At 46.6% G+C, this 26,284-nt stretch overlaps 1 protein-coding gene across 2 annotated transcripts in view; it reads right to left on the bottom strand.

The window, feature by feature from the left end:
* Nucleotides 1–26,284, bottom strand: part of RGS22 (regulator of G protein signaling 22) — a 1,652,097-nt gene that overhangs the window by 463,610 nt on the left and 1,162,203 nt on the right. For both annotated transcript variants that reach the window (XM_078686958.1, XM_078686959.1), the window contains exon 17: nt 15,577–15,743. In XM_078686958.1, the coding sequence (XP_078543084.1) occupies nt 15,577–15,743 (167 nt within the window). The remainder of the gene's footprint in view (nt 1–15,576; nt 15,744–26,284) is intronic.

Raw genomic sequence — 26,284 nt, 5'->3', positions numbered from 1 at the left:
AAGCCAAACCCATCAACCAGTGCATTTTTCAGGACCTGGTAATTGTTAGCATCCTCAACTCTAGTAGTGAGGAGCTTATCTCTACCTTTGCCATCAAAGGAGAGCCACAGTAGAGCTGCCCACTGACTTTGGGGGATGCACTGGACAGTGCAGGCCCTCTCCAAAGCAGCCATCCATTTCTGGATGTCATCCCCTTGTTTAAAGGGGGGCACTATCTTAGTCAGGTGTTTAGTGTCTAAACCCTTCTCTCTATCTCTTGGGAGATTGCTGCCACCAGTGGGAACTGTCCCACTCATCTGCTGTTCTCTAGCAAAGGCAAGCTTTTCTTTGGCCAGGGCAAGTTCTTCCCTTTCAATCCTCAGTTTAGCCTGCTTCATCCTTGCTTCATGCTCTCTTCTCTGAGGGGAAGTCAATCTCCTCTGGGGAGAAATCCTTCTCCTCTGAGAAGAGGCATTAGAGTGCAGAGATATACTGGAGTCCCTAGAAGGAGATCTACCTCTTCTAACTCCAAGGTTAGGCCTCATTAGGGTCAGTACTGGGGGTCCCCCAGATCCTTGCCCAAGTAGGTCTAAGTTGGCCCTAGTGAGTCTGCTGACTAACTCAGGACCCTTGTTTGCCTCACCCTCAGAGAGTTCCTCTTGATCCTCCTCCTCAACTGCATTTTCAGTGCCAAGGAGGTCTGGATCACCAAGGTGTCCCTCTAAGGCTGGCATATTCCCATCTCCCTGAGATGCTTTCCTAGCATCATATGTCTCTAAGAGACCTATCAGAAAGGGAATGGTGGGGTTAGACCCCTGTTTCAGTTTCCTGGAGGTACACACTTGTCTCATCGCCTGGAAACTGAGAGCTGCATATCTTGATTTGACCTGTGGAGGGTCAATAACCACAAGGGGAGTCTCAGTAGACTCTCCATGGGTAGACATGCTTTTCTAGTGAGGTGTAAGTGGTGCACTTACCTACACTATATGTTTACCTACTGATCCCTTGCTAGAGTTGTAGTTTAGGGTGTGCTAGGCCCTAGGAGCTACAACAGCTGGTTCAGTAGAACTCAGAGTATTCTAAGCTAAGTTATATGTACCTTAGTACTTATGTGATCTTTCAAATGATATTCTTAGGATATGTGTGGTAAAACAACAGCAACCTCAAATCCCAACCGCTGCCCACCAATGTGAGAAGTTGGCCTGATATATAATGTTCACTATTCTAGTGAGCACTCTGTATCAGTCCAAACAACCCTTATAGATGATTGGTTGTAAGTTAACCTTATAGACCAGCTATCCTAGTAGCATGGATACGAGCAGTCTAAGGCTAAGACTCTAGAGGGCGTGTTAAGCCAGCTGTTTTACCATCACATTAACCCTTGAACACCAAGTGAAAGGACACCACACAAGTTGTTATGAAAATAAACAGATATTTATTTATAACAAGTCTACCCTGAACTCTTTATGAGACAGGGAGCTAAGCACACAACAAAACTCTTAAAGAATTACTGAAAGTCGCACAATTTACACAAATGCCCGAGGGGCACGAAAAACCATATACACAAGAAGTGGAATGCGAAGTTACTAGCAGGTAAGTAATACTTTTCTAGACTGTAGAAACGCTAGGCCTACAATGCTGAACCCTTAGATTAGAAGCAGGAGGCCTAGGGACGCCGTGTGCAGAGTGGGAACTCTCACGCGTAATGCGGGAACAAGTCTATGGATACTAGCACTTCACAAAGTTACTGTTCTCGGGCGAACCCGACTAGGTGGGTCGAAAACAAGGGTGGATCCGAACACTTAGGGTGTTGGACTATGCTGGAGCACCGGAGTACTCAGTTTACCTAGCCCAGGGGCTGCGGCTGCATAGGGTTCAAGTTGCGTCGGAAACCCTCGTTGAAGATCCAGGAGCCTGAAGAAAGAAGTTGCTGGCAGGCGGCCAGTGAAGAAGTTCGTGGTGATCCAAGCCTGGATCAGGGAAGAAGAAACCTGTAAGCAGAGGGGACCAAGTTCTGAATCACTAGCCAGTGATTTAGGTGGGCACCAGGATGGCACCGGACGAAGTCACCTCAGCCAGGTGAGTGGGCGCTGTGGGCTCTGCAGTCTCTCGGACCAGGAGGCGTTGTCGGCGACCAGAATGGAGGTGCGAGCTGTCCCACGAAGGTACTTGCTGTCGACGTCGCTGGACCCAGGATTGGGGCAACAAGTCTTGGCAAATGCAAGGCCCACGCGGTGGACCTAAAATGGCGTCTTGAGTGGACCAGGAGGGTCCAGGGTGCTTCTCTGAAGAAGGGAAGCAAGGGCCAGTCTGGAGCAACCAGACCAGCGGTGTTTGTCGTTAGTGTTCGTCGTCAGAGGGTCACTAGCCAACGGGCAAGTGACCTGGACAACGCGGTGAGCAGCAAAAAGCAGAAGGGCCCCACGCAGATCTCGTGGATGCAGGGGAGCTGAACTTCGGTGCTGGAGCTGCTCAGGGTCGGGGCTTCTCTTACCCCAAAGCACTCAGTCGAGGGTCACTCGGTGGTCGTGCTGGACAAGCGTCGTGCAGTTCTGAAGATGGCCGGTCCCTCGAGGTCTCGTCGCACCCACGGATCACAGCTGGGCTGATGATGTAGGTTGAGGTCAGAGGTGCCAGGGAAGCCGGTTCTCGTCGTGCTGGAGCAGTCTTGATCCGGAGGAGAGACTGGCAACAAACCGCGATGCTTGGTTGGTGCCTGCTGCTGCAGGGTGACTACTCCTTAGTCACAAGGGAGAAATCTTGAGAAGAAGTCGAGAGTTCCTTTCGTGGAAAGTAGTTTCAGGATTCAAAGATGATCTAATTTGGAAGGGGGCCAGTTCCTACCTTTATCCTGCAAAAAGGGGCTGGCACGCGACTAAGTCCTGCCCTATGGGTGGGACTAGGAGGGGGGTGGTTACACCCCTCTCCTTTGGCGGGCTTTCCCCAGATCAGGGGCTGGAGTGCCCCTGGAACTGGTTCCAGCCGGCCTATGCACAGTGAGCACCGGGGTGCCACTTGCAGTCACCTTCCTCTAAAGCCCTGCCTACCTAGGATACACAAAATCCTGTCTGGGACGGTGCTGGCACCGCCCCTGGCAGGAAACCCTTTGTCCTTGCCTCCTGTGCTGGGAGGACTCCCAGCAGCAGGAGGGCAGACTTGTGTCTCGGTGGCAGCATCCATCTTGTGGAGCTGAGGCTATGTCTGACTTTAACCGGGGTTACAGGTTACATACATGTCGTGTCCCTCTAGAAGGGTGGAATGCTAACCCCGTCGCCAGAATTGGCGAGGGGTTAGTATTCCAATTCGTATGACACCTTACTCGACATGTTTTGATAAAGCGATACCAGAGTTGGCATATAACCGCGAGGATTATAATGCACTTAAGAGTATATGGTATGCGATATCATGGAAACGGCTAAGGGATGGGTCCCGAAAGCCGCAGACAGGCTCAGCTCATGCCAGAGCACTATCTCACACGATTCCAAGCACTCTGCCTTCAGGATTGTCAAGGCCTGCCATAGGAGTGACTGATAGGAGATCTGTGTGCCCATTTAGGTTTAGATATAGTCAAAGTCAAAGTCAAAAAATTTTATTATGTTTTGGCTCTCATTGAGGGCCACATAAAATTATACACATAATTAACATACAAGAATATATAAATGACATCATAAAACAAAAACAATAGACACTACTTATCTGCGCGTAAAGCAATCATCAACATCTCCCTGAACTTCATTAATAAATATCTAAAATCTCTTTAAAATATTTAAAAATTCTGGAACAGAACATTTCATTAGGGGGGCAATAAAGTGCATGGAAAAACATTTTTACATTTACAATTCCCAATTGTAAACAAATTGGTTTTAACCATTTTTGGCGCAAAGGGCGCAATACAGGACAGATAAACAAAACATGATTACGATCCTGTACAGCATTATTACAAAAATTGCATAGAGGAGATACCCCATACCATTTTGCTAAAAGCGAATTGAGTGGAAGCAAATTATGTCGTAAAAGGTACCATAGTCTACGGACACCATGAGGAGTATTCCAAATAAGATATTGTTGGGCAAATTTTGGGGTATATGTTTTAACCAGGGCTTCCCTTTCTTTTTGATTAGGTTGGGCAAGTATATCCGACTTGAAACAAAGTTCCCAGGACATACTTTTTAGTTTCAGCTTTAGCTCATATGGTGAAAGTAAGAATAACGTACTTTCATCTAGTTCAAGCAGCGATACTGCTTTTCTAAAGTTTTTTACCAGCTGCGAGAACTCGTTAAAGTTGCCCAGGAGTTCCTTTTTTAGGATTTCTCGTAAGGTACCCGGTTTACCTCTGGCCAGACAGGCTACCCATCTTACGAGGGCGACCAACCCCTGAGCCCAACAACTTCGGAGTCCGAATTCCAGCCTGCATGAAGATGTAGAACAAGCTGTGTTAAATGAAGAGAATTTTCTTAGTACCTTTTCTTCAATTTTATGCATGAAACCCCATTGTTTCAACTCCACTAGTTCAATTCCATATAGAAGAGTTGCAGGAATTTTCGCTCTGAATACATCCAAAAATAGGGAGAAATGCCTCTTCCCGGTAGCTTTATACAAAGAACATAATCCCATACCATGGGCCAACGCTTTACGAGAGTTATGTTCAATGTGAGGCTTCTCACTAAGATTAGCAGATATTATTTTACCTAAAAACGTATAGGTTTTGACCACCTCAAGTTTTTGTCCGCTAATAGTCCAATTATAGCTACTAGACCTGCATTTCTTCTTACCGAAGATGCACATGATTTTACTTTTAGAACTATTAATTTTCATATAATGCGCTTCAGCAAATTGATTCAATGCATGAAGACGATTAGATAGACCTTTCGGGGTCAAGTCTAAAACAAGTATATCGTCCGCATACATTAGAATCGATATGGCTGACCCTCCGATTGACGGGGCTAATCCCTCACAAACTGCAATGGAGGTTGGTAAATCGGCCGTATACAAGGAAAACAATATGGGTGCCAATATACACCCTTGTTTTAATCCGTTCAGAGAGGGGATAGATTGAGAAAGGCCCCTCTCACCACCTTGTAACACCTTACACCATGTATTCGAATGTAAAGACTTAACTAGATCGAGTAAGTATCCTGGCATACCCAGTGCAGCCAGCTTTCTCCACAGCGTTGGACGGTCCACCTTGTCAAACGCCGCGGAGAAATCTATAAATGCTACGTACACGCCACCACCTCGGACACGAGCATATTTATCCATAATTACTTGTAGTAGTGTTAAATTATCTAAGGTTCCATGCTCTTTTCGAAATCCTGTCTGTTCCATAGGTAAAATACTGTTTAAATCTGCCCATTCCATTATTAACAATAATAAAAGTTTAGCGAAGATTTTTCCTATTGAGTCTAATAAAGCTATTAGACGATAATTAGAGGGTTTGTCCCGATCTCCTTTTTTAAAAATAGGGATTAATATACTTCCCCGCCAAGAGTCGGGGACTGTTCGTAATTTAAAGCATGCTAGAAATACTGGAAGAAGAATCCTACTCCAAACGGTAACATCTTGCTTAATTATAGACATGGGCAGTTCGTCAGGACCCATAGCTCCGGAAGAGCGCATGCTCTTTATCACGGTAGCTATGGATTGCTCAGTAGGAAGTTCCATTTTATAATCACTATTTGGGCCTGGGTCCCATGTATCCCCCCCTGCACCATTAGGTGCATATAAGGTAGACACAAATAGGGTCCAGACATCTTCTGTAATAGCGATTGGAGTGGGAGTTGTTATAGAACCACATCCTTGCCTTATTATGGACCAGAAATCTCTAGAATTATTGCAGGTTGAAGCCTCTCTTAGCTTGATCCATAGAGAATCTTCTTTTTCTCTTTTTATCTTGGATCTTAATCTTACCCTCTTTCTTTTTAATACAGCTAACTGATACTCATTTTCCCCAGATCTATTAAGGTATTGTTTCCTGACAAGTTTATTTATCTCCTTATTTAATATTAATAGTGGACTGGGAGAGAAATGTCTCTTTTTAGGATTTCCTATAGTCCTAGCCGTCGCGGTGACTTTTTTAAGGAGATTTTCAAGATAAAGGAATTCCCTACCTTGCCAATGATCACGTTCTAATAGCAATTGGGCAAGGATATTTTGTACGTCCTTGATATTGGTAGAACCCCAATAACATCTATCCGAGTTACACTTAATAGAGAAACCTCTATTCTTTAAGGACCAAGAGTTAGTTTCAGGGGGAATTAATGAGACAGTTATATTAATAATTTTATGATCACTCAAGGGGGAGTGAGAGATCACCACATCTTTAAGAAAAGAGAACGTATCAAAGTCCGTTATTACATAATCCAAAATAGATTCACCCCTAATGGATCCATGTGTATAGTTAGCGGGAGTATCTGAAGGCATCCTGCCATTTATGATGAGTCCCTCTAGGGAACTAAGTTCCTCGAGGAGAATCTTACCTCTTTTATTAGTTTTTATTTTGGTAGGCAGGAGTGCTTGAGGTATGTTATATGCTTCTTCCTTAGCTTTATTTCTAAACATGTCTAAAGTGAAATTAGACACTTTACTATTTAAGTCCCCCACCAATAATATATATGGGGGGTGATCCACCTCTAATAGTTGTTTAACATAGGAAAACATACGCTTTAAAACTATAGTAAAGTTATCTTCCGGAGGAATGTAGGCATTTAAAATTATAAACGAAGACCGTTGGGGAGCAGAGGCTAGATTAGAAATGGTTATGGATTGGAAGAGATTACTCTCGTCCGTATAATGGGAGAATTGCCATTGTAAAGCATTTGATAACAAACAGGCAATTCCACCTTTTGCGTGGCCTTTTTTAGAGGGAGTCGCAGGGGCCTCCAAGACGAAGTAATCTTTCCCTCCATATGGGAGATTTTTACACCATGTTTCCTGGATACATAACACATCTGCATTCAAAGAAAATAGGAAATCAAATTTCTCGGGGCAATTAGACTATATAGTATATTATTACTATATCTAAAGCAAAGGGTGATTACACCACCTTGCCCCAGCTGTCAAGCAGCCAGTTGTGTCAGATTTGGATGGCCAGCCAGGGGTGGCATAATACATGCTGCAGCCCCTGGTAGGCCCTGGATACACCTATGCCCTGGGTACCTAAGGTACACTGTACAGGGACTGATAAGGTGACTCAGTATCCAATTGGATATGTACCTAGGGTACATGGAATCCATTTTAACAGAGAGAGCAGTGGGCCTGAGGTCCTGAATAGCAGGGCCTCAGGTCAACTAAATCAGAAAACCAGCAAAACACCAGGCAAAAAGTTGGGGGCAACCATAGTCAGGGATCTACCTTCCTACACTGTCCATCTGCATTAAGTTGTGAATACTGCACCTACCCCTATCTCAGAAGCATCTGTCTGGAAAATGAAGGTTTTAGAGGAACCAGGACTCTGCAGAATTGGAGCACAGCACATGGCTTGCTTCAGGTCATCAAATGCCTTCTGACAGCTAACTGTCCACTGACATTTCTTAGGCATTCTTTTTGCGGTGAGATCATTAGGGGGTGTCACTATGGATCCATAGCCCTTAACTAACCTCCTGTAGTATCCAGTCAGGCCCAAGAAAGCTCTGACCTGAATCTGGGTAGTGGGATCAATCCAGTGCATGATGGTGGCCCAAGTACTCAACCTTTCTCTGCCCTGTCTGGCACTTTGAGGCCCTGACAGTGAGGCCTGCCTTCGGCAGGGCCTCAAGTACATTTCTGAGGTGGACCAGGTGATCCTCTCAGGTGGAGCTAAAGACAGCAATATTATCTAGATCGGATATGCTGCACAATAGGCTTCCAGACCTGTCAGGACTCTGTTTATCAGATTCTAAAATGTGCCATGTGTATTCTTCAAAACAAAAGGCATCACAATACATTAATAATGCCCACTGGGAGTTGAAAATGCTGTTTTTGGTTTGGCATTCTCAGAGAGTCAAATTTTTTGATGCCGCCATGCTCATCTCTAGCTGCAAATCTGAGTTGCCAAAAACAGAAGTAGACATAGAGGAGGAAGACCTATATCATCTCCTAGCCTCATTAGTGACAGAGCTATTACACATTTCGACAGAGAATCTAATCCCTGTACACTATAGTAGATACATTTCAGGCCCCTATCCATTATGTTCTACAGACGTTATTATTCCTCTCAACTGGACCGCACACCATCTCAAATATACTGTTGGGCTGCATTCACTACTATCACTCCATACTTAATCCCCAAAACGCAGAACTAACTCACCTCTCCACCACCCCATCCCTTGTGCATGAATCATCAGTAACAATGTTATACTCACCCATCCCAACATCCAAAAACATATATAGCAGAGAATACTTACAGGACTATACCATGACTAGCCAAGAAAAAACTTAAACCTCATTGTTCCCCCTGCCCTAGCCCACTAGCAGCCTTTTGGTCTCTACAGGTCGTTTAGGAGGAGGGCTTGGTAGAACTTGGATTCTTTGTAATTCTTTTCGTCTGTTCCAACAAGGCTGATGACCTAAGTCAATATCCAGGCTTTCTTTCTTCAATGTTTCATCCTTAGGCCAATCCTCGGTGCCTGGTAACTCCCTGAAACAGAACTGACTTGTGTAACTGTTTATGCTATTCACATATTTATATAGTCGTGAGGTCTGCAAAATATGGTGATCAGGCAGAATGATCTGCATTGTTGTAGAGTCAGGGCTGAGAGGTCTTGATAGCGAGTTCTATTTTTCTGGCTAACCTCTAATTCCTTCTGATACCAGGAAATGGTGGACTCTGGTCAGTGTCTATGATATGTGGTTCCCAGTCCACCTGGGTAGGCGATCTGGGGACATAAGGGCATATTTAATACTAAAATATACCACTAAATGCCAGATTTCCACTTCGCGCAACTTTTTCAAAACGTCTTACAATAAGGAAATTAAGGAAATTTCGCACATGTCCAGTGAACATGTCCTTAACTGTGTTTTTATCCTTTTGCTGATACCATTGTTTAGAGGAGGTGGGTGGGTGCAGGGCATCAAGTATTATAACACCATATACCTTCCTGTGATCCAAATGTCAGGATCCTTCCTTCCAACAAGGCTGGTTTGCAGTTCAACCTTGGGGTGTTGAGGTTCCTATCACCAAGGAATTCTCACCGCTATTTTCTTAGGTACCCTTGCCTCTTTTTTTATCTCCAGGCAAGTGTGGCAATGGTGACGGGGTCTTCTCTAGTTTTCATGAGGGATGCCAGTTTAGGAGAATCATATAAATGGTATAATTGACTGTATAGTCTTGACTGTATTATGTATCTGCTCTCTGCTTCTCTCCTATAACTCTCACTACTGGCAATGCTGCTCATTCCCTGGGCTGCGTATGGGACTTTAAGGTGCTTGGAGGCACTTTGGCCTCAACATTTGGGCTAGCTCTCTAGTCAAGGAGGTACCTCCAGGCCTTCCCTTTCAAGTAATCGTGTTTGAAGGTCAGTTTTATGGCAACTGGCTTTCCAAACCCTGCTGATTTTGTGGTTGTCTCAAGCCTTTCAATTGTTTGTAGACTGTGTCTCCCGGGTCCATGTGCGATGTGCAGCACCACTTCAGGGCTTCTCTGGGATTCAGCTCAACCACACAGTGGTCTCTGGCTCCACACCTCATTGTGCCTCCATCAGCTTGACTTAGCACCAGGCCACTATCTAAATCTTTAAGCCCAGTCTGCTTATACCCATTCTTCATGCCCCACTCGTTATTGGCTGATGGCAGTGTGGTCCTCTCAGACTAGTTCCAATACTGGGTCCAAATGTCCTTTCTGCATCAATTTGTGACTAGGACTCTACTCAGTCACAGGCTGCCATCTTGTTCTGCATCATGCCTCAGGCACCTCCACTTTCCTTCTCTCACCATGTGTGCTTATCTGCCATGGGACAAGCCTCTTTGCTTCCCAACTCCTTCAGATTTCTGCAGCAGAAAATAGTGATCACTAGTTGTGCTGATAGGACCCAATGCCAGCAGGCTGAGGCAAAGACTTCCTGACAAATATCTCACTTCACGCCAGCTCAGGCAATGCCCTCATCCCACACACCAAATTGCACTTTAAAACAAGTAAGAGAGAGTAGCTAAACAATTGAAGGCAATGAAAAATCATTTCAGTTCATTGTCATAAGGGTCCAGTGAAGAAAATAAACATCTGGCACTTCTCTAAAGCTGAAGAATCACACTGACCAATGGGCAAAATACAAAAATGTGATGATTCACAACAAATAACAATGAAGATCATGTTTCCGCAAAGTTCCCACTGCAGTACCAGAAATTGACACAGACAAAGAATGGCAGCTTTCTTCATTCCACTCCAAGTGTAAGTGCAGATACACATCTGCAACCTCACAAGAAGCAATTTCCAAAACTAGGCACTCATGACATCAAAACACTTTTCAGATAGGTCATACTCACAACCATACCCTTTCAACAAAACACAATAAAACCCTCATGCATTTTAAAGTGAATGTGGATAATCCCTCATGCATCATCTTCTAACTGCATGCCTGAGTACATAGACCTAGTCCAGGCGTGCAACGCCCATAGGGCTAAAGGGGCTCCCACCACTCTGAACCCCCCGTCGTTGCTCTCAGCCCGGTCTGCCGCAGCTTGAGATTTCTGTGCATTGACTGTGAAACCCAACTGATGAAGTAGGTATAATGTTGCGGTTTGTAGTATATAGATCTGGTAAGTGCCTGCTTTGATAAGCCAGTAGTCTAGGTAAGGGAAGACATGGATACACTGCCTCCTGAGATGAGCGGCTACTACTGCAAGACATTTGGTGAACACTATGGGGGCGGTGGTGACGCCAAATGGAAGTACCTTGAATTGGTAATGTTTGCCTGCTATCACAAATATGAAGTATTTGTGATGAGCTGGATGAATTGGAATGAGAAAGTTAGATCTAGAGCAGACAAAGTTACCCTGCTGTAAAAGGGAAAGTACTGTTGAAGAGTCACCATGTGAAAGTGCTCTGACAGTATATAATTGTTTAACTCTCTGAGATCTAGAATAGGTCTTAATGAACCGTCCTTTTTGAGAATCAAAAAGTAAAGGGAATAAAGCCCTGACCCTTGGTACTGAAGTGGGACTGGTTCTATAGCCCCTTTTAGTAATTGAGATTTCACTTCTTGTTGAAGCAAGTGCTGGTGGTCTGGTGTCAATTTGTGATATCGAGGTGGAATGTTTGGAGGGTTTTTGGTAAGCTCCAGGCAATAACCATGTTGGATAATTCCAATCACCCATTTGTCTGTTGTTATTGATTCCCAAATGGGGAGAAAGTGTTGAAGTCTTTCTCCGACAGGAGTGGAATAGTCGGAGGGAAGTGTGGGGAAGTCGCTGCTTATTTGGGTAAGGGGATTTGCGGTGTGTGGTGTTTTTACCTCTGCCCCTGGGACTATTTCCCATATAACCTCCTCTGAAAAAATCCTCTTGTCCCTGTGGACTTGGACCCTCCCCCGTAAGAAGAGCGCTGAAGGAACCTATTTGAGGGAGAGTGAAGCGTTCCCATCGATTTTGCTACATCGGTGTCTTTTTTTCATTTTTTTTTAGCACTTTATTAACTTCAGGGCCAAAAAGATGTTTCTTGTCAAAAGGTATGTTGAGAAGGACTTGCTGGACTTCAGGTTTGAACCCTGAAATCCGTAACCAGGCTTGTCTCCGGAGTAGGATGCTAGTATTTACCTCTCTAGCTGAAATGTCAGCCGCATTTAGAGAGCATCTAATGGAAGTGTTGGACATTAGTTTACCGTCTTTAACTAAATACTAAGCTTTGGCCTTATGCTCATCTGGGAGAAACTGTATTAATTCTTCCATTTCGTACCAGTGGGCTCTATCGTATCTTGCTTAGAGACCTTCGGTGTTAGGAATACGCCAATGATTAGCTGCTTGCGCTGCTATACGTTTGCCAGAAGCATCAATCAGTTTTGACTTTTTATCTGGGGGAGGAGCATCCCCAGACGCTTGAGAATTAGCTCGTTTTCGAGCATTGGATACTACTAAAGAGTCAAGTGGTAACTGACCATTAATGAAAATAGGGTCTGTTGGGGAAGGTTTGTATATTACGCTAGGAGTGAGTATTCTAGCACGTACAGAATCTTTCAAGATGTCGTCTGTCTGCCTCAACATACCCTTAAGCATAGACAGTGTCTGCTGGAGTTATGTGTGCCTAGAGTCTCAAAGAAAAAATCCTCCTCTAAGAATTCCTTATGGAGCTCCACCCTATGGTATTGTGAAGATCTAGCAATGAGCTCCTGATATGACAGATTGTCATCAGGTGAAGATGGTCAGGCTGAGTAAAGATCGGGGTCTGTATCCTGTGGAGGATCAACTCTATAATCCGTCCAAGGATCTACTGGTAACTGTGTGTCATCTTCAGTATCAGCTGCATCAAGGTGAGGTAGAGGAGACAGACTTAGGAGGTGTGATGTGTAAAGGATCAAACTGTGGTGGAGAGGGCGGAGGAGGTAGTGTGTGGAAAGGTCTAGTACCCACATTTTTCCTCTTCAATGGAAATTTATAAAAGCTGTCGTCTTCAGAAAGGTTGTGCTTTGATGCAGTTTAGAGTGAATGTGCCTTATGTCAGGATTGATATAGAGTTTTTTCTGTTTCGGATCCAACTTAGGTGGTACAACGTCCATGTCTGGATCCAGTTGCATTACGGACAGCTCTTTAGTGTTCAGCACTGAAGCTTTCGGAGCCGAGCTGGAATGTCTTTTCGGCGCTGAAGATTTCCGCTCTGAGGAATGTTTCTTTGGTTTCGGTGTCGAAGGTTTCGGCTCCAAGCCAATTTTGTGCTTAGAGCCCGAAGGTTTTGGCTCGGAAGTGGGTTTTGGCTGACTCAGTCCTGAGCCGGAAGGCTTATTGGAGTGTTTCGGTGCCAAGCCAGCAGGCAGAGCATCAGAAACCTCTTCTCCGTGCCGACCTTGGCCTGGAGTTAGAGGTGGTGCCGAAGCCTTAGATTTTTTAGGGACGGTGGGTGGGGGTTGTGGGGGAAGGGGTCTTCTGTTATCACATCTCCTTGTCCCTGCGGCACACTGTCATCATTCGGAGTCAGATGCCGTTGAAGCCTGTTCTTCTTTGGCCGCTGAGACCTCCTCATGCTCGGAGTCTTCGATGAAGAGATCCTGTGTGTCATCTAACTGCTGCTGCTGCATCTCTCGACGTCGAGCCCGTAGAGTTTTCTTCGATCTGAAGGACTGGCGCACATCAAAGTCTTGTTCTTTGTGCCCTGGAGACAAGCACAAGTTACACACCTGATGTAAGTCCGTATGTGGATACTTCGCGTGGCACAGGGGGCAGAATTTGAATAGAGTCCTTTCCATTGACAAGGATACGGACCAACGCGGATAGGCCGGAAGGCCGCCCGCAAATTTTTCGATCAAAATTGGAGATTTCTGATGATCGAGTCAAACTGCGGAGAAAAGGAAACGAGTTTGAAAACAATACCGTCAAGGGTAGAATGGATTGCGCACCCAGGGAAACCCGAGGAACGATTCCAAAGCGGAGCACAGCAATACATGTCCGAACCCGATGACGGAAAAATCAATCTAACAATGGAGTCGATGCCCATGTGGATTATCACCGAAAGGAAGACTCACCTTACCTCCTGACTGGAAAGACTTCTTTGAAGAAAAATAACTTGCAAACATCCAGATCCAACACGAGGTGGCAGGAGTATGCAAACACAGCTCACATGCTTCGAACATGCTGTTACTTCCGAAGATCACTTTCATACTCAGCGCAATACCCTTGGAATTTAGGACAGATTGGTTTAAAAAATTTCAAGGATAATTGAATAGTTTCATTTGGGCCCATAGGAGCACGAGAATTGCTTGGAAAAAAACGACTCAGGTGAAAAACAGATGGGGATATTGCTCTACCAGACTTTTAAATATACTGTTGGGCCTTTCAACTGAAAAGCATAAGACTGCGCTTAAGAGGAGGTTCCCAGCAGTTCTCCTATTATATCCAGTGGATGAAGGGGACCACTTCTTACTTAAATTTGGATACCCAAAATGTTTCAAGAAGATCAAGCAAGTGGAGCTTGTAAAGAGTGGATCCAAGTTACGCGAGCATTAAAAGTTCTATACTACATTAGAGGGAACATTTGTGATCTGTCTCTGACTGAGTCAGATGAGTACTCTGACTAATCTAGATGAATAAGGAATGTTGACTGTCAATTTCTGCTAAAATTAAAGTATTGAATGAAATGCTCACATGGAAATATCAATGTGATGTAAGATGTAAAAGGTACATTAAGATATACCTTGTAACCATATTTTTTTCAACACTGTTTAATAATCAATAAAAAAGTTTTATAAAAAAAAGTTCTGTACTACAGCAAGTTCTTGCCTATATAGAACTCACTAGGAATGTCAGAATTTTTACAGGATGTCGTAAGCTAGGCATTTAAAAGAAGCTGGGATTACACAGTTGGGACAACTAAAAGGAAAAAGCATGTTGTTAACGTGGAACACGCTATCTCAGCTCACGGACAAAGCTTTCTAAATTTAAATTTTACCAATTGGTCAGGTGGGCCGCCGTGCAGGGGGGCTTAGGGGTAGGGAACCTAGAATAGGAAGAGAAGTTCCAAAGCATTCTTCCTTTGAAGAAAGAACTATCAAAATGGTACTGGACCTTAGGGCTATGGGAAGACGGACCCTTTTATTTGCCTGAGGTGCTATGGAGAACGGACCTGTCGTTGCTGGAGTTGATTAACAGATGGCAAGTATCTATGTCTACACTTTAGGCAACTGTTTAATCTGCATCTCTGAGAAGAAATCATGTATTTACAACACATAGGGCATACTGGTCTCGAAAGAAACTAAGGAAGGCGAGAGGTCAAAAGAAAAGATGCTGTCCTAAGTGTGGACTAGAGAAAGCTGGCAATGTCCACATGTTTTGGCAGTGTCCGGATATCCAGACCTATTGGCACGATGTGAGTAAGATCATTATGGTTATAATGAATAGAGTGATCATGTTAAACCTGGCACTGGTTATCTTCAGCATCCTTGATGGGGAAGACTGATGAACCTACAGTCAGAGTTATTTTTTTATGCTAATATTAATTGCACAAAGGGAAATATGCATGAAATGGGTATCCACTGAATTACTAAAATGCACGATTAGGAAAGAACAGCACATTGCTTTGGTAGATTGGACTCTAATGATGATTAAAAAAAAGTACCGGAATGTGGGAACCGTTTGTTGCACGTCAAAAAGATTAAAAAGGAGAAAGAAATAATACAGGTGAGACGGTTGAGAATTCAAAGGTCCAAGGATTAAGACAATAATCAACAAGTGAGGAGTACAAGGTTTGATCTTTGGAGACTCTTGAATGCTGAACAGGGCCAAGTACAGGAGCTAGAGCCCATTAGAGGGCCCTGGTGGTAACACAAGAACAAACTCCTTGCCTCTTGTCTCATATGAGGATCAAAATATATATATACATACATTTGTACCGTTTGTCTTTTTTTACATCCTGGATATTTATGGGATTTTTTTTGTCCATATATTTTTAAATGAGTAAACTATTGTTAGCAACACATCCTTTACCTTGCAAAATGGTCATCCAAAAATGTACGGAAATGCTCCAGCTCCAGCCTGTGATTGATCAAAAAGCTGAGATTGTAATTGCGATATTCCACAGGAACCTGTTCCCAAAGGTTTGGCTCTTTAATATTGTCCGGTGGAGGCAGGAAAATGGCACCAGGAGAAGCACCCTAAGGAAAGAGTTGTTTCAAATTAAACAAATAATTGTTAGCTTGATAAAACCAAACCTTGTATTGTTATATTAAATATAATACAGAACAACTGTCTTCCATAATCCTTCTTTCTCATCCAAATCCTACATCATAAAAAGAGGAATCCCTAAAGGCTCTGTCATCTCACCCATGCTTTTCAACATCTACATGAAGTTATTATCTGCAATGATCAAGAAAGTTCAGCTCGCCTGCAAAAACTACACAGATGAAACATAATTACTTTTTAAACTGGAAAATCCCAAAGACAACAAACTCAAAAATCTTCAGTTGCCTCCAAGCAGTTGTGGATGCCACTGAGCCTTCTCAAATTAAATGTGTCCAAAACTAAAACACTCACTCGTGGGAATTGAAAAAATTATGACCCTCTCTGGGCTTGACCTGACTATCTGAGGTCATCTACTTAGGCCTCTAAAGATCTCTCAGCAATACTGCCGTGTGAGACTTACTGGAGAGAGGTAGCAGGAGGGCTTGCTGGCATCCTAGGACCCTCTGGAGATATGGGGACTTCATCACCCAATTAGCAGCACGCCAGGGGGTTCATTTGCAGAGTGGTGGAGAAAGGCGGTGGAGCGTCCGGTGAGTTTCCAGGAATTTATTTTCAATGTATTTTTCTTTAGGGAAGGGGTACTGTGTATTCCCTCTTCCCTGGGCCGATTTCGGCCTCGAGGACTACATCCTGCTGGGCCAGGCATTTTTGGAATGGGGTCGCGGCCCGCGCGGCCACCCTACACTAGTATTGATATGTATTTTATAAATAGAGGTCAGGCCCGAGTGATGGGTCCCCAGGGCTGGAATCGGCCCAGGGAGGGGGGTCATGCTGCCCCCCTCCCATTATAGAAAACAAAACACGGAACAGCGAGTCGCCAGAGGGCCTGCCCCTTTCTGCACCACTCTGCAAATATGTCTCCTGGCGCACTGCTGGTAGGGGAATGAAGTCCCCTTGGCTCCAAAGGGGACCAACTAGCCCTCCTGTTACCTACAGTAAGTCCCACAGAGCGCGACTGTTGAGAGGACTTTGGAGTCCAGGCTACCTTTCTCCACCACTCTGCAAACATGACTACTAGTTAAAAAATACTTAGAAATTCACTTAAAAAAACAAAGGATAAAGGGACGTTATAGTTAGGTTCAGATTCCACTCATACAAAACCAGTGAAATTCAGCAGTTATAGTTACCTGAGCTAACTATAACTTGCGCCTCATCAATGCACTGCTTATGACCTCACATATTACATCACTCATGGCATGGTCAGTGACATCACTGATGACATCTCAAAAGACATCACTGATGACATTATCCACAGAACCACTCAAACACCCATACAACCTATTGTATGCCCACTCACACACCTTCACAATCACTCACATACTCATTCACAGACTCATACCAGTACTCACTCCTCTATAGAGGCACTCACACATTCACTCACTTATACAAACTCACACAACCATTCACTCACCCTCACAGCCACTTATACAACCAGTCACTCACCCGTACACCCACTCACACACTCAACCATACAGCTACTCACATATCCACCTATTTACCTACATATTTACTGACACACCCACTCCTTCACCCACACAGCCTCTCACCAAATCACCTGTTACCCATACAAGCACTCACACACACACACACACCCATAACACCATTCAGACACTCACTCTCCTATACAGTCACTCACTCATCAAATTACTTAACCAAACACTCACTCAGTCACTCACTTACCCATACAGACACTAACACACCCAGTCACTCACTCACACAGCCATGCAGGCACCCACTCACTCACCCATACAATATCTTACTCTAGGAAAGTAGGATTGGCTTTCATCGTTACCCCCACTTTTTGCTTGATGTCAATATGTTGTTGACTAATCTGGCTTGGATCCTGCTAATCAGGACCCCAGTCAATGTGTTTTCTATCCACAATTGGCTACTGGTGTACCCTTGCAAGGCCCTAGTATATGGTACTAAGGTACTCAGGGCATAGGTACACCAGGGGTCTCCCATGGGCTGCAGCATGCATTGTGTCACCCATGGGAGTATACTTAAATCATGACTACAGGCCTGCTATTGCAGCATGTGTGAGTTGCTGCTTCTACCTCTCATAACAGGTATTAGTTTCCTTATATCTGAGGTCACTGCACGTAAAACCTATAAGTTACCCCCTACGGCAGGTTCTTCAGCCCTGAGGGAAGGGTGCTTGATTAGAAGTGTGAGGGTGCCCCTGCATGAGCAGAACACCCCTACAAACCCTTAAGTTGATTCTCCACGCTTTGTAAGTGTTTTTAAACATATACTGGACATCAGTCAATACGAGATGTCTAACTGTATAGTGGCTGCACAGAAACAGGTCATGTTTGGTATCAAACATGTTGGAATCATACTCCAACACTGATTCCAGTGTTGGAAGTATGATCCCATATACTTGGGAGCTCCCTTGGGGTACTATCCTGTACTCTCAGTAACAGCCTTTCAGGGTCTGACAGCAAACTAGTGCTGCTGCTGGCCACAAAAATGATGCTGCCCTCATGATGCTGAGCCAAGCTCGAGCAGGGGAAGGTAGAACAATAGGTTTCCTATCACAGGGAGATGTGACCACCTCCCAGACAGGACTTATTGTATTGGGCTGGGGTAAACCTCCCAGACAGGACTTACTGGCACAAGGTGCTGAAATTAGCCTGAATGTCTTAACTGCACAGCAGAGTACAAGAAAACTGTTAATCCCGAAACAGTCCCCTAAATTACAACTACAGCTCAGACATAAAAAAAACTACTCACACTGATGGCGAACCCCATGTAACATCGAGGCAGCAGCTGCTGCTCAACAAATGGGGATTATAATTGAGCAGGCCCAGGTCCCAAGCCTGACCGCCGCTGGGCACAACCTCACTGGCACACATTTGTTTTCTCCAGCAGAGGTGTATTGTAATCGTACCATTCTGATAAGATACACAACTAACCCGGATTGAGAGAACATGAGCGACCCTGTGTCCCTTGGGCCTGAGCCTGGCACAGATTTCTGAGGGCAGAGAGTGGAGACAATTGTGGAGAAGGGGGTGCAATGGAGTAACAGTGGCCTCTGCTCCTGGCAGACTGCAGGCTCGCTCGCACCAGGCCTGTCCATGCCTCGCTACTTGGGAGTCAGTCTGCAGCTATTGGATGCTATCACTGCCTTCAGGCAAGCAGTGTTGGGTTCGGAAGCCAGCTGTTTGTAGCTCTGCTCCATCGCATTGAACACGTTTTCCGGGTAATGGTGAGCCCCACCACCAATAAAAGGCAGCACACAGGGATGGCTGCTACCAGCTAGATAACCAGAAGGTGTGCATTATTGGCGCTACGTGAACATGATTCTGACTGGTGACAGCAGCAAGAGGAGCCAAGGAATAGTTCTGCTATTCGCACACCCCACAACACTGTACACTTCCCTCCATTACAGGCCAGTTACATCTCGAGCATTAGCAATTGATTCTTTCCCTCGCTCGTTGGCTTCAAGTGCGCAGCCGCTGACTGAGCAAGTCACAGCTTATTTTTTAATACAACAGCGTGCGCACAACTTCATATTGAAACATGAAGCGTCTTGGCTGTTTGCAACTCAAATCAAAGAAAATGTTTTTGCATTTTACTAGTTTGATTCACACTAGTAAAATGCAAAAACATTTTCTTTGATTTAAATTACAAACAACAAAGACCCTTTAAACCCAGGTTGATTCTCCACTGATTTTGCATTCCCAGTGATCGGATTTCCTTTGGCAGCGGAGGACAAGCACTACCATTGCACCATATTTTACTTTTTACCATTTAGAATTTTAGGAAGTAAAGAACAAGTTACTTACATTCGGTAATGCTTTTTCTGGTAGATACAGTATCTGCCTGTGGATTCCTCACCTTGTGAATATCCCCCTTGCGTCAGCAACATTGGGAAATTCTTTTGTAGCTTCGCGCCGACGTGGACGGACGTCATAGAGGCACGGCATCGCACACGACTCCACTGACGTCACCGACACTACAATAGGCCCAAGCCGGCGTGATGACATCAGTTCCGCCCTTTTTTCCGTGCCTTCGAGGCACATGGACGGACCAATGACAGTAGACATATACACAGTATACGCAGTACAAATATCAAGGTAACACACACAGTGTGAAGCAAATGCAATAAAACATTTGAAATAAACAACTCCTTGACAATAAAATAAATACATTACAGTGACTTTGGTATAGAAGAGTGGACAACAGGGAGGCGGGTGGGTCAGTGAGGAATCCACAGGCAGATACTGTATCTACCAGAAAAAGCGTTACCGAAGGTAAGTAACTTGTTCTTCTGATAGATACATCTGCTAGTGGATTCCTCACCTTGTGAATTGAGTCCCACAGCAGTCCCCACTCCCGGAGGAGGGTGTCCACTCTGCTATACTAAGAAATCCTGGAGGATAGAGCGCGCAAAGTGGCCGTCCCTCCTCACCTCAGTGTCCAAGCAATAATGCTTTGCGAAAGTGTGGAGGGAGGCCCAAGTCGCCGCTCTACAACTGTCCTCAACCAGCACACCTGTTGAAAGTGCAGAAGTCGAAGACTTAGCTCTAGTAGAGTGAGCTCTTATACCCTCTGGAGGATCCTTACCGGCCAAAGAGTAGCAGATCTTTATACAGAGGATGATCCATCTTGAAAGAGTCCTTTTATGTACCGCTCTTCCTTTCTTGCAGCCAGCAAACCCAACTAAGAGCTGGTCATCCATTCGATAGTCTTTAGTTCTATCAATATAAAAACTCACCGCCCTCTTGGGGTCCAGACGGTGTAGCCACAGTAGCAACAGCAAATCCTTGCTGCGCCAAAGAAAGAGCAAACTGTAGTATATCAGATAAATGGGCCTTCAAAGGGTCAACAGATCTCTCCCCACACCAAGAGACAAATTTAGCCCATCTGTAAGAATAAATGGACTTAGTGGAGTCACGCCTAACTGACAATATGACATCCACCACATCGTGAGGGAGAGAAAAAGAGTTCAGGTTGCCCCGTTCAATCTCCAAGCATGAAGGTGTAATGTCTGGAGGTGGGGGTGCAGAACCTGCCCTTCCATTTGAGAGAGGAGATCTGCCCTGAACAGGAGACGGAGCGGCGGGCGAGAGGAGAGGTGGAGAAGATCCGTGTACCACACTCTTCTTGGCCAATCCGGGGCGACCAATATAACTTGGGCCCGGTCTTGGCGAATCTTCCTCAGAACCCGAGGAATCAAGGGTATGGGAGGAAACGTGTAAAGGAGCTGTGAGTCCCAACTCAACTGAAACGCGTCCCCCAAGGCTCCCTGCATCGGAAACTGGAGGCTGCAGAATGACGGGCAGTGAGCATTCTCGCGAGTGGCGAACAGGTCCACCTGAGGAGTCCCCCACGTCCGAAAGACGTGACGAACCACCTCCGGGTGAAGCCTCAACTCGTGGTCGGCCGAAAACAGCCGACTGAGACTGTCTGCTCGCACGTTCAGAACTCCGGCCAGATGATTTGCCATCAGACAAATCTGGTGGTCCTGAACCCAGGACCAGAGGCGCAGAGCCTCCCTGCAGAGACACTGCGACCCCACTCCTCCCTGCCTGTTGATATACCACATCGCGGTCGTGTTGTCCGTCAGGACTTGCACTGACAGACTGCGAAGGGAAGGGAAGAAGGCCTTGGGTGCCAGACATATCGCCCTCAATTCCAGAAGGTTGATGTGAAGCAACCTTTCTTCTGGAGACCAAAGACCCTTGACCTCCAGATCCCCCAGATGAGCACCCCACCCTAGAGTGGATGCATCCCTTATCACTGTGGCCACCGGAGGAGGTAGATGAAAAGGCTTTCCCTGAGACAGATTCCCTTCCATACCCCACCAAGACAGATCTGCCGCAGTTTCTCTGGAGATCCTGATCGACTCCCAGAGATCTCCGTTGTGTTGATACCACTGCCTGCGGAGGCACCACTGGAGCGCCCTCATGTGCCAGCGTGCATGGTTGACCAACAGAATGCAGGAAGCCATCAGACCGAGCAGGCGAAGGACCTTCAGGACTGGAACGACCGCTCCATTGTAGAATAAAGGAATCATTTCCTGTATGTCGCGAATCCTTTGAGGTGGGGGAAATGCATGACATACAGTTGTGTCCAGTACAGCACCTATGAACAGGTTGCGCTGGGAGGGCACCAGGTGAGACTTGGGTACATTTATCGAAAAACACAACCGGTACAACAACTGAGTTGTCTCCTGCAGATGCTGGAGCACCTTCTCTGACGACTCTGCCTTGAACAGCCAGTCGTCCTAATAGGGGAATACTGGAATCCCTGACCTTCTGAGATGTGCCGCCACCACCGCCATCACCTTGGTGAATACTCGAGGCGCAGTAGTAATTCCAAAACGAAGGACCTCAAACTGATAGTGTTGCGATCCCACCGTAAAACTGAGATACTTCCTGTGCGACTTCAGGATTGGGATGTGGAAATACGCATCCTGCAAGTCGAGCGACACCATCCAGTCTTCTTCCAGCAGCGCTTGAAGAACCAGTGCAAGGGTGAGCATCTTGAATTTCTCTTGTTTCAGATAGAGATTCAAGATCCTGAGATCCAAGATTGGACGAAGCCTGCCATCCTTTTTGGGTATCAGAAAATACTGGGAGTAGCATCCCTGACCCCTTTCCTGCTCTGGGACCACCTCTATCGCACCCTTTCTTAACAGTGTCAGCACTTCCTCCTGTAGAAGTAACAGATGTTCCTCTGTGCAAAAACCTTGGCAAGAAGGGTAATTGGGAGGGAATTCCCGAAAGGGAAGGGCATACCCATTTGCCAGATCCATCAACGACTCTGACGGAGCCGGAACCGACGTCGGTATCGAATCCGATGGTCCAGTGGGTTGCCCTTGAGGTCGATCTGGAGCGGGCGACGCCGGTACCGGCATCGACGACCTCGGCCGGAGCCGGGTATTGCCATGGCGACGTCGGAGCCGGCATGAATGGCATGAAAGGAGCCTGAGCATAGGAGTGAGGGACTCCTAAATTGAAGGCCAGAGGACCCATGGGACCCAAAGGTGCGCCAGAGGGGTACCACGCCCTTGAAAAAAGACCATATATAGCGTTTAAAAACGCTGATGGGTCCTGGCCTGGGGCTGGGAAGGGTGGCTGAAAACCCTCAGGCTGGTCTTGTGGAGGGTTCGGATTCGGCTCTTCGACAGGCGCAGAATCCACATCCACATTAACTTCTTCCTCATCTCGGGACAGGGACGGCGCCGGAGACGGATTCGAAGCGCGAGTCGGCGACTGAGCTTGCGACTCCGAAGGGGAAGCCTCACCTTCCTGATCCGAGATATCCATCGTGACCACCTTGGAACGTACCTTCTTTGGTGACCTCGACCTCGAGCCCGACTCCTTACCGGAATGACGCCGGGACTCATGCCTCTTCTTCTTATGTCTCCTACTCGACTTCGAAGCATGGCCTGAAGCGGACTTCGAAGACGACTCCTCTCGAGACCTGGATCTTGACTTCGATCTCGACCCCGACCTTCTCGAACAAGATTAGAAGATTTTCTTCCCTTGTCACCCTTCAGCTTCGCCACCAGAAGTTTGGTCTCTCTTTCCCGCAGGGTCTTCGGGTTCATCTTCCGACAAGATGAACATCCATCCACATCATGGTCAGAGATTAAACACCATATGCAGTCCTCGTGCGGATCCGTGATGGACATCATTTTTCCGCACTCCCTGCAGGGCTTGAAGCCGGTCTTCTTTGTAGACATCGTGTTGAAACAAAGAAGCAGAAAAACGAAGATAAAGGCAAAAAAGTCACTAAATAGCTACTGAGATTCCCCCAAACCGTTAGCGTCGATGACGCGGAAAAAAGGGAACTGATGTCATCACGCCGGCGTAGGCCTATTGTAGAGTCGGTGACGTCAGCGGAGTCGCGTGCGATGCCGTGACTCTATGACGTCGTCCACGTCGGCGCGAAGCTACAAAAGAATTTCCAAATGTTGCTGACGCAAAGGGGATATTCACAAGGTGAGGAATCCACTGGCAAATGTATCTATCAGAAACTTGACTTACTTTGAATGCCAATGCTACTGGCACTGCTGACATCCAGATCAGGACGGACGACAGAGCAGGAAAGCTATGACTCATCGTCTCTCCCCCTCCCTCTTGCGTAATGAGACGGTGTAGGAGAGTAGGGTCTGCAATCCTATGATCACCCAGATTTTTGCTTTTTGCTTCACTGGTTTACGACTTTCCCTGGCTGTGGGCCTGCTAATCAGACCCACAGCCTAGCTGTTCTCTCTATTCCAAATTGTACCCAGGTACTGAATTGGCACTGGGCCCTCTCTTGTGTCCCTGTAACTAGGGCAGAGGTGTACCCAGAGGTCTCCCAGAGGCTGCAGCATGTATTATGCCACCCCTGAGCTGACTAACTAAAACAGACACAACTGGCTGCTTGACAGCTGGGGCAAGGTGGTGTACACACCCTTTGCTTTAGATATAGTATTCCTATATCTAACCCTAAAATGGACACATATATTCCTATCAGTCACTCCTATGGCAGGCCTTATCAATCCTGAAGGCAGAGTGCTTGGAATAATGTGAGATGGTGCTCTGGCATGAGCTGAGCCCGTTTGCAGCTTGCGGAACCAAGTCCTAATAGGTGTTCCATGATAACGCATACCATATACTCTTAAGTGCATTATAATCCTCGCGGTTATATGCCAACTCTGGTATCGCTTTATCAAAACATGTCGAGTAAGGTGTCATACGAATTGGAATACTAACCCCTCGCCAATTCTGGCGACGGGGTTAGCATTCCACCCTTCTAGAGGGACACGACATGTATGTAGCTGTAACCCCGGCTAAAGCTAACTCAAGCCTCAGCTCCACAAAATGGATGCTGCCACCGAGACACAAGTCTGCCCTCCTGCTGCTGGGAGTCCTTCCAGCAACGGAGGCCTGGACAAAGGGTTTCCTGTCAGGGGCGGTGCCAGCACCATCCCAGACAGGGTTTTGTGTATCCCAGGTAGGCAGGGCTTTAGAGGAAGGTGACTGCAAGTGGCACCCCGGTGCTCACTGTGCATAGGCCGGCTTGAACCAGTTCCAGGGGCACTCCAGCCCCTGATCTGGGGAAAAGCCCGGCAAAGGAGAGGGGTGTAACCACCCCCCTCCTACTCCCACCCATAGGGCAGGACTTAGTCGCGTGCCAGCCCCCTTTCCCAGGATAAAGGTAGGAGCAGGCCCCCTTCCAAATTAGATCATCTTTGAATCCTGAACTGACTTTCCACGAAAGGAACTCAAGACTCTTCTCAAGATTTCTCCCTTGTGACTAAGGAGTAGTCACCCTGCAGCAGCAGGCACCAACCAAGCATCGCGGTCTGCTGTAAGTCTCTCCTCCGGATCAAGACTGCCCAGCTCGACGAGAACCGGCTTCCCTGGCACCTCTGACCTCTACCTGCATCATCAACCCAGCTGAGATTCGTGGGTGTGACGAGACCTCGAGGGACCGGCCATCTTCAAGACTGCACGACGCTTGTCCAGCACGACTACCGAGTGACCCTCGACTGAGTGCTTTGGGGTAAGAGAAGCCCCGACCCTGAGCAGCTCCAGCACCGACGTTCAGCCCCCCTGCATCCACGAGATCTGCGTGGGGCCCTTCTTCTTTTTGCTGCTCACCGCGTTGTCCAGGTCACTTGCCCGCTGGCTAGTGGCCCTTTTGACGACGAACCACGACGACAACACCGCTGGTCTGGTTGCTCCAGACTGGCCCTTGCTCCCCTCCAACAGAGGAGCACCCCGGACCCTCCTGGTCCACTCCAGACGCCATTTTAAGTCCACCGCGTGGGCTTGCATTTGCCAAGACTTGTTGCCCCAATCCTGGGTCCAGCGACGTCGACAGCAGACACCACCGTGGGACAGCTCGCCCCTCCATCCTGGTCGCCGACAACGCCTCCTGGTCCGAGAGTCTGCAGAGCCCAGCGTCGCCCACTCACCTGGTCGAGGTGACTTCGTCCGGTGCCATCCTGGTGCCCACCTAATCACTGGCTAGTGATTCAGAACTTGGTCCCCTCTGCTTACAGGTATCCATCTTCATCGATCCAGGCTTGGATCACCACGAACTTCTTCACTGGTCGCCTGCCAGCAACTTCTTTCTTCAGGCTCCATAGACTGCAACGAGGATCTCCGACGTCTTTTCAGCCCTATGCAGCCGCAGCCCCTGGGCTAGGTAACCTGAGCATTTCGGTGCCCCAGCATAGCTTAGCTATCTAAGTGTCAGGATCCTTTGTCGTTTCAGCTCTACCTAGTCGGGTTCGCCCGAGAACACTAACTTTGCTTTTACTAGCCTCCATAGACTTTTTCCCGCCTTACGCGTGAGAGTTCCCACTCTGCACACGACGTCCCTAGGCCTCCTGCTTGTAATCTAAAGGTTCAGTAGTCCAGTCCTAGCGATCCTAAAGCCTATGAGAATAGTTACTTACCTGCTAGTATTTCGCATTCCACTTGTATAGTATATGGTTTTT

This window comes from Lissotriton helveticus, chromosome 4_1 (genome assembly GCF_964261635.1).
Source record: "Lissotriton helveticus chromosome 4_1, aLisHel1.1, whole genome shotgun sequence".
NCBI lineage: Eukaryota > Metazoa > Chordata > Amphibia > Caudata > Salamandridae > Lissotriton > Lissotriton helveticus.
Note: the sequence above shows the minus strand (reverse complement) of the source record. Positions and strands in the feature narration are given on the sequence as shown.